The following is a 19,893-nucleotide window of genomic DNA, read 5'->3' on the forward strand; positions in this document are numbered from 1 at the left end:
AGGGAAAAGGGATAAGGCTGGAAGGAAGACCTTGATTCTAACTCAGGCCGCAGCGTTTTGTATCCACTTGGCTTTGACCTAAGCTTTATGAGCTTGGGTTTTCTTGTCTAAGTAATGGGGATCACAATTCTGTTCACTTTCCTTGTAAAATTCTTTTAAGAATGAGAAAAATAGAGTATACATATACACTCTAACAACCAAGAAGAGTAATATTTAAATGTAAGGTGTCATGGGAAAAGAAATTCACATTTATTGACATTTTATTTATGTTGAATTAATGGGATCTTAAGACATTTAGATATAGGATTCCAATTTATCAGTTATTCATGATATTTATCTAATTTTTTAGCACTAAATTTATTTATTTGTTTGTTTTTATTTTTGGCTGTGTTGGGTCTTTGTTGCTGAGTGCGGGCCTTCTCTAGTTGTGGTGAGCGGGGGCTACTCTTCCTTGCGGTGCACGGGCTTCTCATTGTCGTGGCTTCTCTTGTTGCAGAGCACGGGTTATAGGCGCTCAGGCTTCAGTAGTTGTGGCATGTGGGCTCAGTAGTTGTGGCTTGCAGGCTCTTGAGCACAGGCTCAGTAGCTGTGGCGCACGGGCTTAGTTGCTCTGTGACATGTGGGATCTTCCTGGGCCAGGGCTCGAACCCATGTTCCTTGCATTGGCAGGCAGATTCTTAACCACTGCACCACCAGGGAAGCCCACTAAATTTAACTTAAGAATAAACTCATTTTTTTGGCCATTTAAGGGTCTCTTAATATGCTACCTAAAACTGTTATAAAAATTACTGAATCATTGATAGCAAGATTCATTTGAGGACAGAAATAATCTTTGTTCTGTGCTATTTAAATATGTATATATATATTTGTTAATTCTATCTTGATAATTTTATATAAAATACTATTGTTTTTTGATATTTTTTAAAATATAAAATATATACTAGAAATTTTAACTACCTTTGAAGTCAATAGTATTTTATTCTAGGGAATTTAAAATCAGGTTAAATTGGATTACTTCTCTTAAAAAAATATTTGTTAAAATGCAGATGTTTCTGGAAAAATGAAACTTTACCATTGGCTTAATTTCCTTTTTTTTCTTGATAAATCAAGTTTATTCAGGTTTAATTTATGAACAATAAAATCACACATTATTTCTGTGTCCACATTGTTTAAAAATTGTGGTAAAATACAAAAAATATAAACATAACCATCTTAACCATTTTTAAGTTCCGCAATGATAAGTATGTTCACATTGTTGTGTAAAATGCACTCCTTTGAAGTATGCAGCTTGATTAGTTCTGAAAATACATTACAATACACTTGTGTAACCTTCAGTATAAATAAATACACAGTATTTCTATCACTCCCCAAATGTTCCTTTGTGCCTCTTTATAATCTCCACTAACCCCAAACCAAGTAATGTCCTCAAGAAGACAACAGGTGCTGGCAAGAATGTGGTGGAAAGGGAACCCTCGTACACTGTTGGTGGGGATGTAAATTGGTGCAGCCACTATGGAAAACAATATGGAGTTTCCTCAAGAAATTAAAAATAGATCTACCATACGATTCAGCAGTTCCAGTTCTGGATATATAGCCAAAGGAAATTAAAACAGGATTTTGAAGAGATAGATACACTCCTATATAGCATCATTCACAATATCTAAGATATGGAAACAACCTAAATGCCCATCAATAGGTGAATGGATAAAAAAGATGTGGTATATATGCACAATGAAATATCATTCAGCCCTGAGAACGGAGGATATCCTTTTGCCATTTGAGACAACATGGATCGACCTTGAACACATTATGCTAAGTGAGATATGTCAGACAGAGAAAGAAAAATACTGTATGATATACCTTATATGTAGAATCCAAAAAGTCAGACTCATAAAAAACAGCAAAATGGTGTTTACAGGGGATGGGGCCATGAAGGGGATAAGACTGATGTTGTTTAAGGGTACACACTTGCAACAAGTAGTAAATAAGCCATGGAGATCTAAGGCACAGTATAATGAATATAGACAACAATTTTGTATTATAAATATGAACTTCTTTTAAAAATAAAGACTGCTTAGGTCTGTAAAGGCTTTTTGATGATCTTTGGGAAAATTTGGAGCAGATGCCATAGGTTTGTATATGGACAGCAATATGTGTGCATAGGTCATTTTAGTCATTTTTCATAGATAAGTTTATTAATTCAGTATGAAGTAACACTAGTTAGTTTGATGTTCACTGATTTATTCCAGAATCAGATTGCAGTGAATCTTAATAGATTTACTAAAGATCATAACTGGAAAGTAGTCTTAGCTATTTAAATAGGTAGCTAGATAAAAATTTTAAAATAGGCACATTTTCATGGGAGAGTATAAAATAATCATTTCTGATCCCTGCTGAAGTTTTCCTCTATCTTGAGAACATTTGCTAAGAAGTAAGACCTACTACTTGTGTTCCTAATGTCAGGTTTTCAGAGAGTCTCTGAAGTGCCTGCATCTTCCCTCTGGAGTTTGTTTGGTTCAAGCTCAGATGGGATCCAGAATCCTGCAGGGTCTCCTTGGGCAAACCAGGCTTATTGCTGATGGGAAGTCCTTTAGAAAATAGGGCCTTCCTGGATTTGCCTGTTCTTTTCCGGCCACTCTGAAGGCACTTGAAAAGGCTTTTTAAATTCTTGTTTCCCAGTTATTTTAATTCTGTAATTCTCCCTCTCCCTCCCCCAACACCTTATTTTTATGTTATTTTGCCATATGCTATTTACCAGGCACTGTGGTAGCCACACAAAGATTGAAGAAGACATGATGTTTTTCTTCTGTGAACTTTTATGGTGTAGACAGACATCAAAAGATGATATAAAATCAATACTGTGTGGGCTGGTAGGGATCTCCTCAGCGTAGGAAGAGGGTGCAGAGAATGGGTGCCTCATGCATCTGTGGGAGGGCGGCAGGGAGAGGTGCCTGGACCCATGGGAGTAACTTGGGGTGAATCTAGAAGGTGAGGTAGGAGTGTGCCCGGCAAAGAAGATAATAGAGGATGGAGGGCCTTCCTGGTAAGTGAAACTCATGAGCAAAGGCATGGCGAGAAGAACAACTTGGAGTTTGCTAGGGCACTTCTGGATGTGCACTTTTGAGTAGTTGATACCTTCTAAAGATGTTTTATCACCAACAAAATACTGATTACTACTTATTCAGGCTCCCTCTAGATTATATTTAGTTCTTTAGCCATGATGTGTACAAAACAGCACACCTACCTATTTAGGGTCGATATAGTGGAAGGACTAGGAGTCATTAGAATAATACACACCTGGGGTCACTTCCCAGCTCTGCCACCCACTCACCATGTGACCAAGGGCAAGTTATTTAAACCCTCAAAACTTTCCTTTCTTTATCCCTAAAACAATGATAAAAATAGTTATGCTTTAGAGTTGAGGATTAAATGACATGTTTTTAAGATACTTAGGATAGTATGAGCTCAAACTAGCCCTTCAGTAGATGGCAACTGTCACTATTATATGGTTGATGTAAATGGCAATTTGTATTTTTAAATATTAAATAAAATGCATTGAATTTTATTAGTCATAGAATAATGAAAACATGATTTAATATATCTAAATTACTTAAGCTGACATATTAGGCTTTTTATTCCTATTTTGTTTATTTATAGGCAAAATCTCAATTATCCAGTGTATTGGATGTTGCCCATCAGTTTATAAAGAAAGTTAATCCAGATGAACCCAAAGGGGAGAATCATTCTACAGAAGAGATTAGTAAAAGTCAGCATAAAACCAAATTTCTTCTTCAGGGGAGCAGCTCTGAGGTAAGCTGAGGAAAATATAGTAGACATTTTCTGTCATACATGATCATGGAAACTGTCATTCATATACTCAACTAGAGCTGTAGAGTTTTGGAGATAATTTGATCACATTGTTGGTTAATATGAATTTGTTTTTTTATTAATCAGAAACACTTTCACTGTAAAAATCCTTTTAAAGAGATTGATTTCTCTGGCTACTAGTTTTTTGATGAATGATCCTTTGATCATATTGCTTTCCAGGCATTTTCACCACATCAGGAAATGAATATTTGGGAGAAATATAAAAAAAAAACCACAATGCAATATAACAATTTTATATTAATCAGGATCTCAGAGAGGCTAAAAATAAAAAACCTTGCCAAGTGTTTTAGGTGACAGGCAATTTCACAGTTATTTAAAATCAGATTTATACCAAATTGTGTGATCATTCAGATTGATTACTGATCCTGTGATGTACTAGGTAAGCTTTCATCAGCTCATGTTTGTGTTTTAATAATAGACTTGTTGTATTGATTCTTTAGCAAGAAAGAAACTTCCTCAAATTTTGATCCTTGTAATTAATAATCCTCATTCTTTTAGATGCCACTTGCCTTTTCACTGTAGTTCAGAAATAGTAACTTGGCCAGAGTCACACAGCTTGTTACTTTGTGACAGAATCAGACTTGAACTTCAGTCCCGTGAGTTCCTAACCCTTGCTCAGAGAACATAAAAGAAAACATGCTCTATGGTAGTAGGACCTCTTTACAGTGGAGAAACTATACTTGAATTGTCCAGGAAGGTTAGCAGTTTGGCATGAATTTCACTAATAGACCTGCCAAGGGTGCTTGTGAATAATCACTGAGTGAGTTACAGTCTTATTAGAATAATAATGTACTGAGGACCGACTATGTGCCAGACACCATCCTACATATTTTATGTGTATTATCTCTTTTTACCATTCAAATTTTTTTCTTTTTTTCAGATGAGAAAATAGTGGCAAAGCAGTTTTTTTAAATTGCCCAAGATATCATTGATAGTGGAACTTCAGTTTGAACCCAGGCCTTATGATCCCAAATTACCTGCTTTTAACCATTACCCAGAGGCTGTGGTTTTAAGGGTTTCTCCTTCATGCCTGCCATTTTATCTAATTTATCCTACCAATAAAAATAGTGATAAATCAACAGCTAACATTTATTAAACACTGTATGCTAGGCTTAATCCTTTAATTGCTTTATCTTATCCAATAATCAAAATAACCATATAAGTTTTACATTATTATTATCTCACTTAACAGATGAGAAAGCCAGAGAGGATTTAAGTAACTAGCTCTACTAGAAAGCTATAGAGCTACTCTTTTGCCTGCTCTTTTAATCCCTAAAATAAATGCTGCCTCTTGTCCCCATCGGTAACTGTGTATGCTGTATAGACCCTCCATCCCTGGTCTTAATTTAAAGCCATTAATTCAGTGGTTTCATCCAGGAATGCACATTATAATCAACTGGAGAAACATTAGAGAAACACACATGACTGAGTTTAGCATCTCTCTGGGTGGGTCCAGACATGTGGTTTTAACACCTGCTCAGTCATTCTGGTGAGTAGTCCTGGTTGGGCATCCCTCCTGTCGACCCTCAGGTGTGCACCTGTACACAGTGCACACACTAAAGAAGTATCCCCCTCATATGCTTGGTACTACTCTGTGCTGAAGAGCAGAGGTTCTCCAACTGCAATAAGCATCAGAATCACTGGGTAAGTTTGTAAAAAATGTGCATTCCTGGCCTGCGACTCAAACTTCGATTTCTTTTACATCTAGATTGGGCCCAGGAATCTGATTTTTAATTGGCTTAACAAGCAATTTGAATGCCTGGAAGAGTCAAAATGGTGCTAAAGCCTGATATCTGTCTTAGGACTTTTCTTATGGATTCAAGCCAGTGGATATCCATGGAAATGGGTGCAGTTCATGAAAGAACTTTCATTTTAGAGACTGAAACCTGGGTTTGAAATCCTGACTCTGGTTTTCTAGCTTTGTAACATCGGGCAGTTTACTTTAGCCTTTTGATCCTCTGTTTCCTTTTCTGGAAAGTGGGGATATTAAAACGTATTTTGTGGGGTATCATGTAGCCTAGAGGGGTAATGGATGCACAGCATTGGATTCCATGTGCTTCTTCAAATTTCCTAGCCCCTGTAGAATCGGGCAGGGTCCTGATGTGCTCTGAGTGGACGTGACATGTGACAGTTCTGAGCTGAAACATTTAAGAGCCAATGTACTATCCTCTGGCTTTTTCCTATCTTGCCACTGCTGCATGGAAGCCAAGTATTCCATAGGCACAGCTGTAAAATGCAAATGTCTTATGTCTCTGATTCATTGCTTAGAAAGGAGCTGCCCTGGAAAGCTGCTAGAATCACCAGAATACTTGACTCATTTTGTATTAAGCACTGAGTTTTCAGTGCATCTTCATGAGTGCAGCATACATATACCCACACATTCACATATTGCTTACTGAATACCTGTAAATACCTTCCCACATACTTCTAAGACTCAGTATTTCCAAACGAGATTCATCATGTCTTCTCCAAAACCTATGGATGTTACTGTTGGTGGCAGCCTCTCTTCTAGCTTTCCAAGCCAGCAGGAACATTTATTATTATTATTTTTTGCGGTACGCGGGCCTCTCACTGTTGTGGCCTCTCCCATTGTGGAGCATAGGCTCCGGACGCACAGGCTCAGCGGCCATGGCTCACGGGCCTAGCTGCTCTGCGGCATGTGGGATCTTCCTGGACCGGGGCATGAACCCGTGTCCCCTGCATCGGCAGGCGGACTCTCAACCACTGCGCCACCAGGGAAGCCCAGGAACATTTATTTTCTATAGTCATTTCTCTTTCTCCTTTGCATATCCAATCAGTTACCACATCTCATCTTAAAACTATCTGAAAACTCATGAACATTTGGTCACTTCTATTCTTATTGCTATTCCAAATACTGAAATTAGCTTTTGCTTAAAGTGCATTTTCTTCTCTCCCCTTCTAGAAGTTAATAATTATTCTACTTTTGTATGTATGTATTTCTTTTTTTTTTTTTTAAGTTTTTTTTTTTTTTTTTAATTTTTATTGATTGATTGATTGATTGATTGCTGTGTTGGCTCTTCGTTTCTGTGCGAGGGCTTTCTCTAGTTGCGGCAAGTGGGGGCCACTCCTCATCGCGGTGCACGGGCCTCTCACTATCGCGGCCTCTCTTGTTGCGGAGCACAGGCTCCAGACGCGCAGGCTCAGTAATTGTGGCTCACGGGGCTAGTTGCTCCGCGGCATGTGGGATCTTCCCAGACCAGGGCTCGAACTTGTGTCCCCTGCATTGGCAGGCAGATTTTCAACCACTGCGCCACCAGGGAAGCCCCTGTATGTATTTCTTAACACAAATATTAGTATGTTGTATACTACTCTGCAAACATGCTTTTTACACTAAACAGTAGTTTTGTTATCCATATAAGTGTATTCCACAGCCTTCTCATACTATATAGTGGTTGTAAAATATTCCATGTATTGGATATAAAATAACTTTTTTTTTTTTTTCTGCGGTACGCGGGCTTCTCACTGTTGTGGCCTCTCCCATTGCGGAGCACAGGCTCAGCGGCCATGGCTCGCGGGCCTAGCCGCGCCGCGGCATGCGGGATCTTCCCAGACCGGAACACGAACCCGTGTCCCCTGCATTGGCAGGCGGACTCTCAACCACTGATCCACCAGGGAAGCCCTAAAATAACTTTTAAACTATGTTTTCTCTGATCAGCATTTATACTGTTTTAATCTTTTGCCAGTATAAACTATAGTATAAAAAATAATTTTGAAAAATATTGTTTTGCATATATATGAGTATATCCATATGATAAAATCCTAAAATTCTTAGGTGAAGAGGGTTTTGCATTTGTAATTTTGATAGATATTGAGAAATGGATGTAAATTTTAGTTGGTTTCCTTGCATCCAAACTCACTGTTCTCCAATTTCTTTCTCTCCCACACTACTGTGTGGGACTCTTAAGTAGGTCTGCATTTCCAATATGTTTAAGTGTAATTTTCTCTGGATGGCAGGCAGGATCCTTTACAATCTGCCCCTACTTGTCTTTCCACCCTTTATATTTTCTCATATCCCACTTTTTGCTATAGCAACACAACTGCATACAGTTCCATGCCACTGTGTTCTTTAACTCCATGCCTTAACATATATACCATTCTCTCACTCCGGAATACTGCCCCTGCCACTTTTTGTCCATAGGATTCTTGTTTATCTGAGTTAAATTCCTGCTCTTTTCTCCTATTTCTATTTCTGTGTTTCTGTGTCAACGACTAGCATAGTGTCTGTAGGTTCCAGATGCTTTTTGTTTATACTGAATTTTATATGTGCATATATTTAACGATTTTCTCTCAATTGTCCTCTGACAATCTGCCTGGTTATTTGCAATTAAGGGCTGAACGTAGAGGACTCTACTATTGTATCTAGAAGATACACAATGGAGATTTAGCAATTTTATCAGTGTAGGTAATCCACATTTGATAATTCAGCATTGATGTGGAACTTACTTTGCTTTAGTTTCCTAATTTGGCGGTTTTCTCTGATTCACTGGATAACTGCCAAATCCTACCTTTATTTTCTTCTGTGTGTTCACAGTGGATCTATATTTTGTATGGAATTCATCCTTTCCCCCCGTCATTACATTGAGAAGCAGGCAGTTTTTCATCTGCATTAATTAATTTGTCCATTCATTCAGTTAACTTTTTTTTTTTTTTTTTTTTTTTTTTTTTTTTTTTTTTTGCGGTACGCGGGCCTCTCACTGTTGTGGCCTCTCCCGTTGCGGAGCACAGGCTCCGGACGCGCAGGCTCAGCGGCCATGGCTCACGGGCCCAGCCGCTCCGCGGCATATGGGATCCTCCCAGACCGGGGCACGAACCCGTATCCCCTGCATCAGCAGGCGGACTCTCAACCACTGCGCCACCAGGGAGGCCCCATTCAGTTAACTTTTAATGAGCACCTACTTTGTGCCAGGCACTACTCTTGGCACTGAGGAAACAGACAACATTCCTGATCCTATTACATTCTAATGGGGAGAGACCAGCAATAAACAAACATGTAGAGTAAATTCCTATGGAGATAAGTTATTGAGAGAAAAATAAAACAGATAAGGATTGGAAAGTTGGGGAGAAAGGGACTTTGTTTTTAGGGTCATCAGTAGCGTCATCACCTATTCTCTGAGTAGGTGACGTTTGAGCCAAGACCGAATTAAATGAGTGGAATGGCTGTGTGAAGATATGAAGAGGGACCATTCCAGGCATTGGATATAGCTAGCACAAGGCCCTCGAGTGGAATATGCTTGATGGGTTCCTAGAACTGAAAGAAGATAAGTTTAGCTGGAGCAGATTGAATGAAGGGGAGAATTAAAGGAAGTGAAGTGAAAGGCAGGGGGGGTACAAGGTTGTGTACAGCCTTGTAAGTCCTAGTAGGAACTGAGGGTTTCACAGAGAGTCATTGGAGGGTTTGGAGCAGAGAAGTGACATCAGATTTACATGTTAAGAAACTTCTTTCTGCTGTGGGGAGGTTGCAGGGAACAGGCGACTGGAGAAGTAGGATTAGATACAAGGCTATCACTGCTTTCCAGGGAAAACACTGGTGGATAACATAATGCTAAACCCTCAGTCCTGTAGGCTCTAGTTTTAGTACTTTCTGAAGAGACCGTTTAAAACTGTCTATAGTTTTAAAGAAATCAGTAAAGCACATAAATAAGTGCAACTTAAAAACATTCTATTCTAAGTTTAAAAATAATGTGTGATTCACAATGCTCAGTAATTAATGCTACCTGTATTGTAAGATACAGAACATTTAGTAAAGCATAATTAGATACACTATTAATTGTTTTAGGTAGAACTTTCAACAACAAAAAAAGAAGAATGTGCAAATCCAAGAGACAGGCTCTTGTGTGAAGGGCCATTTGTTGAAGAAGCTTCTGCCCAATCCTTTCAAGAAGTTCTAAATCAGTGGAGAAATGGGCATCATGATGACAATGAGAAACAGAAGTTACATGCAGCAAAACCAGGTACCGCTTTTTTTTTTTTTAAATAAAATGAATGCTTTAAAATAAAGCTGAATTTATTTTATCTCCATTCTCTGTGAATATAAATGCAGTGTTCAGAAACACTGAAACATTGGGATAGTAGTTTGATATAACTCTTCAAAGGAGTAGTCACTCTGACCATTGGTTTAGTGGTTTAATATTTATAACCCCCTGAATTGGGCATTGGGGATATATTTGCCTTTGTTTCCTACGTAAATTCAGGCTGTCAAATGAATAGAGAATTAGACTCTCTGCTCCTCTTCTAGAAGAAAGTTTTGTCAGAACAACTATTCCTTTATTGAACTGTAATTACAACACATAAAACAGGAGGATCTATGAGATGAGAGGAATAGAAAATTTTCTTGTATGTGTCTTGAGAAATATATTTCAGGGACTGCTGTGGAGTTCAGGGGGATAATTAATTTGTCTTTTGTTTTTCTTTCTTTTTGAAGAAATATTTGTTTTTATTTTCCCTTGGTAATTTTCACACCCATATTCTAGACATTGAAGATCTGGATGACCGAAGTGTACAGTATCTTTTCTTTGTTTCCCAGTACATTTTGAGGGAAATCATACCTTTAGAAGTATTCAGTTTATTAATTTATTACTCAGAATCTTGTTGAGGCTTCCAATTGTGTTTCATTAAAAATAAAATATTAGATAATAAACTTAAATCATGTAACTTAGTTGACAGCATTCAATTTTATGATTGTTATTTCATTTTTTTCCCAGTGAAGGACCTCTCCTGATTAGTCCTCTTTTGTAACATAGTGTAATTCCTAATGTCAAGATATCACACACCTTATTCCCAATTAAAATCTGATTTTTTACTAAATAATGTTCTCTCTTTCAAATATTTTTCCTACATTTGTTCATGATACATCAATTTTGTTAATACTTCCAAGACTTTATTTGTATACCCTGTTTTAGCATGTACATAAACATAACTCTCATTGACTATGTTATTTTATGTGCTCTTTTATTTGTGCTTTCACATTTTGATGTATTTTTTACTTTTTTACACTGAAAAGGATTAAGTCTTCTATAGAAATACCTTTTTGATTGTCCACTTTGAAGACATAGTATTTAAAAATAATAGAAGAACTGATATGTTGTAGCTTTCCTCTATAGGCTGAAGATTGTGGATAAAGATGCTTAAATGGAATTGAACTGCCTGATTTCAAAGGAATCATGGAAACCTGGAATAGTAGAGGCCAGATGTTGGCATATAATTATCAAAGTTATAGTGGAAAAATTACCAAAATAAGGGGCAAGGAAGACTAGTAATTAGATTGTTTCAATTCATAGAGATCTGTGGTACTAATTGGAGTATATAAGAATTAAAAAGTTTGTATAGACTCCTGTTTTTCCTATCTGAGTAGAAGATTTCCATCCTGATGCACAGAGACCCAACTTGAGCTACCATACTGAGGATTCAGAGTTTATTATAAAGTTCTCAGCCCTAAGCCAGACCACAAATCTGAAGTCCCTTGAGGTAGAGTCTGGGTCCCTTTGCAGGATTTTGTAGTGTGGTCACAGGGTACACTATGAATCTTCCTCTAAGCTTTCACTACAGAACTTATGGCTATTTACCAGGATAAACATGCACTGAGGAAAGGCAATGCCCAGACCTTCAGAGGGGTTATTAGATTCTGGGTCTGAACTGACAGTTAGAGACCCTGGAGACCCTAAGTACCACCATAATCCACCAGTCAGTCTTAGAGATTTATGGAAGTGGAATGATAGGTAGAATCTTGTCTTTATTCTGTCTCATAGTGCATTGGGACTGTGGGACCATTATGTGGTTATTTTCCCAGTCTTGATTCTTGGGAACAGATATACTTAGTAACAGGAATAATGCCTATGTTGATGGTCTGACCTGTGGCATGAAGGTTGTTATGGTAGTATGTAAGTAGAAGACCCTAGAACTGTCTCCCTCCCTTGCCAATGTCCATGCTAATAAAATACCATGCCAGAAGCAATACCTGGGGATTGCAAAGATTAATGCCAGCATCAAAGACCTGAAAGATGCAGGAATACTGCTTTTTATTATATTTCCATTTAACTTAGTTATTTGGTACAAAAGCCAATGATCTTGGAAAATAACTACAGATTAGAGTAAACTTGATCCGATGATGATGATACAGGTCACAGTTGCTTTTCTGGATGTAGTGTCTTTGCTGGAGAAAACCAACACATTCTCCATGGTTGGAGGACGGAGACAGCTATTGACCTAGCCTAGGGGTTGATTTTTCTGTAAAGTGACAGATAGTAAATATTTTAAGCTTTGAGGTCCATTCAGAAGAGCCATACAACTCTGCCACTGTATCATGAAAGACAATATATAAACAAACGAGTGTGACTATTTTCTAATAAAACCTTGTTTATGGATACAAATTTAAATTTTACATAATTTTCACATGTCACAATATATTATCCTTCTTTTGATTTTTTTTTTCAGCCATTAAAATATGTAGAAACCATTCTTAGCTTGAAAGCCATACAAAAGCAGTGGGCCAGATTTGGCCCAAGGGCTATAGTTTACTGCTCCTTGACATATCAAATTTATTCTTTTCTATTTCTATTAATAAATATAGTCAGAGATAGTTTGATATCATATGACAGAGGTTACAGTATACCTTCACAGTCTTGCTTCAGCCCTACATTAACTCTCCAGCTTTCTAGCATTATATAGTCCCAAAGAACCTTGATTGTCTTGCTATTGCACAGAAGATAATGTTTGCCCGTTAGATTGATGGCATGATGCTAAGTGGATTTTGTGAACAGGGAGTATCTGTTACAGAATGATTATATTGGACCCTTTCCATCATGGGTAGGGCAGTAATTTGTCCTCATGGGAAAAGCTACATATTTCAGAAAAGGATTTGCCTTCTCTTCCTGTTAGTGTATCTGCCAGCAGAAGCTTTATTTGTCACTGTGGTGTCTTACACAATGAGTGTCTTAGATCAAGACACTCATTTTATTATGAAAAAGGTATAGGAATAGGCTCATACTCATGGAATTCACTCATCTTACCATGTGCAGCACTATCCAGCTAGCTTGATAGTTTTGTGGAATGGCCTGCTGAAGGTTCAGTATTGGTTCCAGCTGAGAAACAACATCTTGTGAGTTTGGGGTGCTTTTCCTACAAGGGGCTCTATATTACATGAAACTCCAGCAAAACTTCCATTAAACAGGAAGCTGAGACTACCCACTGCCATTTGGGGCTCATCAGCACTGAGTTAATAGCCAGGAAGGGTCACTGTACTGACCATGTTGTTTGAGCACAAGTATGAAGGAACAATTAGATTGTTATCATACAATAAAGAAAAGATAGACTTCATCTGCAAACCATTCAGTGGCATACTTAATTTTTCTGTGTCCAGTAATAATGTTCATTGGAAAAATGTGGCAAGCCAATGAAAAGAGGGCTTCTATGGTCTTGAATCTTTTGAGAATGAAGATTTTAGTCACTCTACCAGGTAAAAGGGGTTGGCAGACAGTAAGGTAAACAGAATGGGTGGTGAGAGAAGGAAACTATGGTAAACAAATCAAGGTAGGCTTCAAAACCAACTACAAAATGAAGAACCATGGCAGCTAAGTTTTATTTATTTATGAGTAATTGGGGTTTTTTTCGCCTTTCTTTTTCCTGATACATAATATGACACATACTACTGGTATCTAACATTTAAATTTAGTTGGGAGTATCACTAAATTGAAATCTCCCTGTGATACATAGTGGCTCTAGAACTTTGTGTTCCCTGTGCTTTAGACATGAGTTAGTTTTGTTTTGTTTGGTTTGGTTTTCAGAGGAAGAGACAGACAGACAAATGGATGCTTAGATGCAAACTAAGAAGACTCTGTCTCTCCAGATCCGTTCTTTCCCATTTCTGCCCTACTCTGTGCCCCTAGAGGTTGATCTTTAGAGGCTGCATCACGTGAACTCCCTTGTTTTCTGGCTTCTGGCTGGGTTTGACCAGTTGGAGACACTAGCAGAACATTGAAGGGTGAGAAGAAAGAGGTAGAGGTATTCACTCTCCCTCTCCTTTATGTGCTGAGATTTTGCAGTTACTGCTTTGTCTGCATATATCATTAGCTCCACTCAGATGACCTTTCATCCACAGCCATTGTTTTCCATGACTACTTACAACACTTGCCTTACTTTGTCCTCTCAAGCCTAGGGTTAGTAACAGCTCTCCACTATTTTTAGTCTCTGAGTGCTTCAACATCACTTGTTCCCTTAACCTTAACATGATTATAAGTTAGTTCCTTCATTTGATCTTCTTCAAATTACCCCTTTGAGTTTTTTCTTTCCTGTCAGTACCCTGATTGATAATTAAAAAGGGATTTCTAAGAAGCCAAGATTCAAGTTCAAGTCTAGAAAATGAGCTGGAGAGTGGAGACAAATTAGAATGTACAAAGGCTCCATGATGAAGAGAGCATATTGTGTTAATGGAACTGAAGGTAGATGTGCATGGCTGGACCTCAGAGAGCAAGGTTGTAGCACAACAATCTAGAGAGGAATTACATTTAGTGGCTTGGAAAGACAAGGCTACAAACAAGACAAAGAGTGGCATAGATATAGGAGGAAAGTTGGTGAAGTGTATTATCATAAAAACCCATGGAGGACAGTGTTTTTAAGTAAAGAAATGAGGTCAACAGTGTGGTTGCCATGGAGAAATCATTAAGATGAGGACTTCTGTTATAATATGTGATTTTATTTTGCCTCAGAGTATTATAAATGTGATTGTTTATGTGCGTGTATATTATATGTATGTGTTCGTAAATATTTTCCTTCCCCTAAGATATTAAGTAGATAAAAAGAACATTTATAAAATTTATATACCTTATGGAGAAAAACAAAACAATAAGAACCTGTTCTCTTCCTCTTCCCTCCCCTCTAAGTGATTATCACTAGCCTGGATTTGTATTTTTTCATTCCCTTGATTTCCTTGCAGTTTACTGCATGTGTGTATCTCTGAACAATATATTGTTAAATTTGCATGTATTTAAACATTGTGTAAATGGAAAACTAGTATATGTACTCTTTTTCAACCTGTTTAACTTATTCAACATAATTTACTGAGATTTACCCATAAAGATGTGCATAGTTGTATTTCATTCATTTTCCCTGCTTAAGAGTCTTATGCTTAAAAGTCTTCTTTATATGACTACACCACTGTTTACCTGTTTAAATATTGATGTTTGTTTAGGTTGACTCCCATTTGGGGCAAGAAAGAGGTAGAGGTACTTACTTTTCCTTTCCTTGATGTGCTGAGATTTTGCAGTGACTGCATTTTCTACTTATGTTACAGAGCAGCACTTAGATGACCTTTCATCCACAGCCCTTGCTTTCAATGACTTCTTACAAATTTCTCCTACTTGGTCCTCTCAAGCCTAGGGTTGGTAACAGCATTCCATTATTTTTAGTTTCTGAGTGCTTCAACATCACTTATTCTCTTAACCCTACCCAGCAAACACTGCTGTTTTGAATATTCTTGCACAGGTTTCCTAATACACATGTGTACACATTTCTAGGTGTCTCTTCCTGGGAGCAGAATAACTGGGTCATAGGGTGTCTGTGTCTTTAACTATACTAGGTAAACCTGAATTTTTTTACCAAAGTATTTATGTTACTTTATACTCCTCTCTGCAGTATATAAATGGTTTGGCTGCTTCCCATTATCACCAACACTTTAACTGTCAGTTTTTAAAAATTTTTGCTGGTCTGATAGAGATGAAATTGTATATTTCATTTGTGTACCTCATTACAAATGACATTGAGTATGTTTTCCTGTGTTTCTTGGCCATTAGCTTTGAATCTTCGAGTGTTCTAGTGATTTCTGTTATTGATTTCTAACTTGATTACATTTTAGTGAACTGTAAAATTTCATTTCCTTCAGTGTGAAAGGCAAATACTTACAATGGCCTAGAAGGTTCAATGTAATCTGAAGTCCCTATCTCTGTGATCTAACTTCCTATTACTCTCTCCCTGGCTTGTTCTGTTTCAGCCACACTGGCCTCCTGGCTGTTCCTTAAATACCTTGGGCAAATTTACCTTAAGACTTTTAAAAGCATTGTCTATTAAGGAAAATACCCATCATCCCTTCAATATGAACAATGGGACGTCTTACACAACTTCACACAAAAGGTAGCTAGGGAACCATTAAACAAGGGAGCAAACCAAAACCTCAGTTCCATAGCTTGTGTGGCATTGTTCAGGGAGACATGACTCATGAATCCACGTGTTCTATTTGTTTTATGTAAGCAATTTGAAACAAAGGTTATCCTGCTGAATGAATTATGTAGCTAAAGACTCTCTTTCTAGAAAATATCATTAATCTGTTTGCCAGAAAGTCTAGTTATTAGCATATTCACAAGCACGTTAACCCAGGCCACCTGCCATCTTTATTTCCTGGGAATGTGCCATTGGTGATGGGAGAAGAGTGGGTCACAGGTCAGCTGCTTCATCTCCTTCCTCCTCATCACTCTTCTAGACTTGGGGGTTATCTCTCAAGCCAAGTGACTCTTCTCCATGACCTGGACAGAAAAAAAAGTGAGTGCTCATTTTTTTTCTCTTTCAGTTTCCCTGCCGGAAATATTTTGTTTTCTTATGAAAAGGAGGACTCACAGTGGAGGGCTCTCCTTTTTTCTATGACTTGCTCTTGTCCTTGACTCCTACTCTTTCAGTTCATGCGATCTGATGGTGGTTCTCAGAACATCCTCCAGTTGCTTTCTTCAACACTGCTGTACACTTTGGGAAGAATAGGAGTGGATGACTTACATTCTTTTGGTTTATTTCTATTGCTGGCATTTGGCTGTTTCTAAAAGCTATTTATTAAAGGCTGCAGTATGAGCTTGGGATTATTCTCTAGTTTCCATCTATAAAAAAATAATTGTTCCCCTCTTCACTACTTCTCTATCTTCTCCCACATTTTTCCTCCTGTTGTGGTCATTATGGAGAGAGGGCTAATATCTAGGAGGGTGGAGAGACTAGTAACTCTGTATTTATGCTGCTTTCTTTCCCAGAAATCTCCATCAGTTTTAAATATCTTTGAATGGTGGTTTTAATTTAGTAGTACTTCAGAAACATCTTAAGCATCTGGAAGTAAGTTGCCATGTAGATATAAATTCATGAGGACAGTTGTCTCCTCCAGGTGCCATTTTGAGTTATTTATTTTCTGTTTCCCATAATGTGTAAATATTATTGTCAGTGGCTCTAACACATACCTTTATGTGTGTGTGCGTTTATGGAATATGTAATGAATCTATTTGTATTTATCTTTATCGTGTAAAATAATTAGTTGCTTTAAACAACCTTGTGAATCATAAGATTTTTTTCATTTCAAGAAATTATTGAAGAAAACTATCTATACAGTAATATAATAAATCATCAATATTTAACACTTTTGCATCATTTAAGCCTAGAACTATTGATTATACAGACAAATGTCAAAGCACATTTGCCTCCAAAATGGTGAGTTCTATATCTTGAGAGAAGATGTGGTAATTTGTAGACTAGGTTACCTTAATTATGCATATTATGTTTATTTTTATAGAGTCATTGGAAGAATGTGAAGTACAAACTAATCTGAGAATTTGGACAGAACCACTTAGGATTGAATTTAAAGAAGACAGTCTATCCTACATGGAAAAATTATGGCTTAAAAAATACAGAAGGTATTTTCTGATTTTTTGCATTATTAATAAGAAATGTAAAAGCTATTTACGATCCGTGTGTGACATGCTTTTTTGTAGCAATGTTATTTATGCACTTCACATTTGCATAAATAATTTTAAAGCAATATTAAACCCCTGTGAAGCTTCTACCGTTCTGATAAGAATTTTAATTCTATTTATGTATGTAATGTGTGATTGATTTAGGGTTTGCCTTGAGAAATGGAAATGTGTACATGGGAAACAAGGCACAAATATGGTAAAGAATTTAAAAATAATAGCAAAAATAATGTGATAAATGAAAGCTTACTTTGGAGAGGTAATTTTTGAGGCTGTACTCTTCAGAAACTTTTAAGTTACTTCTTAAGTTACTTTTAAGTTAAGCAGACCTTTGATTTTATAGTTTTATTAATAGTATTCAAATATATTTTATTCAAAGACCATATCATTAGATGTAGCATTTCGTAAATGGTTTAAAAGCTGAATATCAAACCAAAATGATGACTGAGTACATGTTGGAGTCATTCATAATTTTACCATGATATAAGAACCACATTGGGAGGCACCTTTAAAGGCCATGGGCTCAGTTTGCCCTACAGCAGTGCTACTCACACTTCATTGTGCCTATGAATCAGCTAGAGACTATGGCAAAATACAGATTCTTCTTCATTAGGTATGGGTAGAGCCTGAGATCTTGCATTTCTGAATTTCTGATAGCTCCCATGTGATACTGCCGTGCATAATGCTAGTCTCTGAACCACGTTTTGAGGAGCAGGGTGTTACAAAACCTGTCTAGAATGTACCTGAGGAGTGGTTTTCGAGTCCTTGCTTCACTTCCAGTATGGTTCCGTACAAAACCATCTCCCGAGATAGCCCACTCCATCCTTGGAACATTCTGCCTCCTATGATATCTCCTAGTGAGCTGTAATTTTTTCTGACTAATTGCTAACTTGGTCCTAATTCTACCAATTAAACCAATACTGAGCGAATTGAATTTCTCCTCTTCATGGTATCCCTTCATATTTTTAAAAATCACCCTCATGACTCCCTTGAAGCTTCTGTTTGACAGGTTACCATCTGCCCCCACACCCCTTCAACTGTTTTTCATGGGAAGATTTCTTTTCTTTTAATTTTTTTTTAAATTTTGAAATAAGACATGGAATCAAGAGTTGCAAAACAACATGAAGAATTTCCACTTGCCATTCATTCAGCTTTTCTAATGGTAACATCTTATATAATCATAGTGCATGTATCAACACCAAGAAATTAACATTAGTACAATATAAATCACTAAACTACACACTTTATTTGGATTTCACCAGTTTTTGTCACTAACGTCCTTATTCTGTTTCAGGATTCAATTCAGGATCTCACATTGCAGTTTTGTCCTATCTTCTTATCCATTGCAATTCCTCAGTCTTCCCTTGTCTTCATGACCTGGACATGAGTACTTGCTGGGTATTTCATAGAATATACTCAGTGTGGGTCTATCTGGTGTTTTTTCATAATTAGATTGAGGTTGTGCATTTTGAGGAAGAATGCCACAGAGAGGATGTACCCTTCTCATGATATCACCCGATCATACTATCAGTATATCTCATCACCTGGATGTTAACCTTGAACACATGGTTAATGTGGTACTCACCAAGGTTCCCTGCTGCAAAACCACTCTTTTCCTTTCATAATTAACATTGTGGTCTGTTCAGGTTGTCAGAGTACCATAGACTGGGTGGCTTATAAACAACACACATTTATTTTTCACAGTTCTTAGGGGTGGGAAGTCCAAGATCAAGGTGCCAGCAGACTTGGTGACTGGAGAGACCCAGCATCCTGGTTTATAGAGGGCTGTCTTCTCACTGTGTCCTCACAGGGCAGAAGGGGTTAGAGTTCTCTCTTGGGGAGAGACTAATCCCATTCATGGGGGTGCTACCCTCTTGATCTAATCACCTCCCAAAGGCTCACCACCTAATACCATCAGCTTGGATGTTAGAATTTCAACATATGAATTTTGTGGGGACACAAACATTCAGAAGAGAGCTTTCTGCTCCTTAACCTCCACCAGTTTATGTCCTGCTCACCTGCAAAATATGTTCATTCTATCCCAGTAGCTCCAAAAGTCTTAACTCCTTCCATGATCAACTCAAAATTCTAAAGTCTTATCTAAGTATCATCTAAATCAGATATGGGTGAGATTCAATGTATGATTCATTCTGAGACAAATTGCTCTCTAACTGTGAATGTATGAAATCAAACATGTTCTGTGCTTCCAAAATACAAAAGTGGGACAGCCATAGGATAGATATTCCCATTCTAAAAGGGAGAAATTGGAAATAAAAAA

The 19,893-nt window shown here is 37.5% G+C and overlaps 1 protein-coding gene across 2 annotated transcripts in view; it reads left to right on the forward strand.

Annotated features, from left to right (window-relative positions):
- Positions 1-19,893, forward strand: part of ZBBX (zinc finger B-box domain containing) — a gene marked incomplete at its 5' end in the record, with an annotated part of 105,222 nt that overhangs the window by 48,918 nt on the left and 36,411 nt on the right. For both annotated transcript variants that reach the window (XM_079704403.1, XM_079704404.1), the window contains 3 exons: positions 3,658-3,810; positions 9,686-9,860; positions 17,438-17,558. In XM_079704403.1, coding sequence (XP_079560529.1) covers positions 3,658-3,810; positions 9,686-9,860; positions 17,438-17,558 — 449 coding nt within the window. The remainder of the gene's footprint in view (positions 1-3,657; positions 3,811-9,685; positions 9,861-17,437; positions 17,559-19,893) is intronic.

The sequence above is a fragment of the Hyperoodon ampullatus genome, assembly GCF_949752795.1.
Source record: "Hyperoodon ampullatus genome assembly, chromosome: 5".
Taxonomy (NCBI): Eukaryota; Metazoa; Chordata; class Mammalia; order Artiodactyla; family Ziphiidae; genus Hyperoodon; species Hyperoodon ampullatus.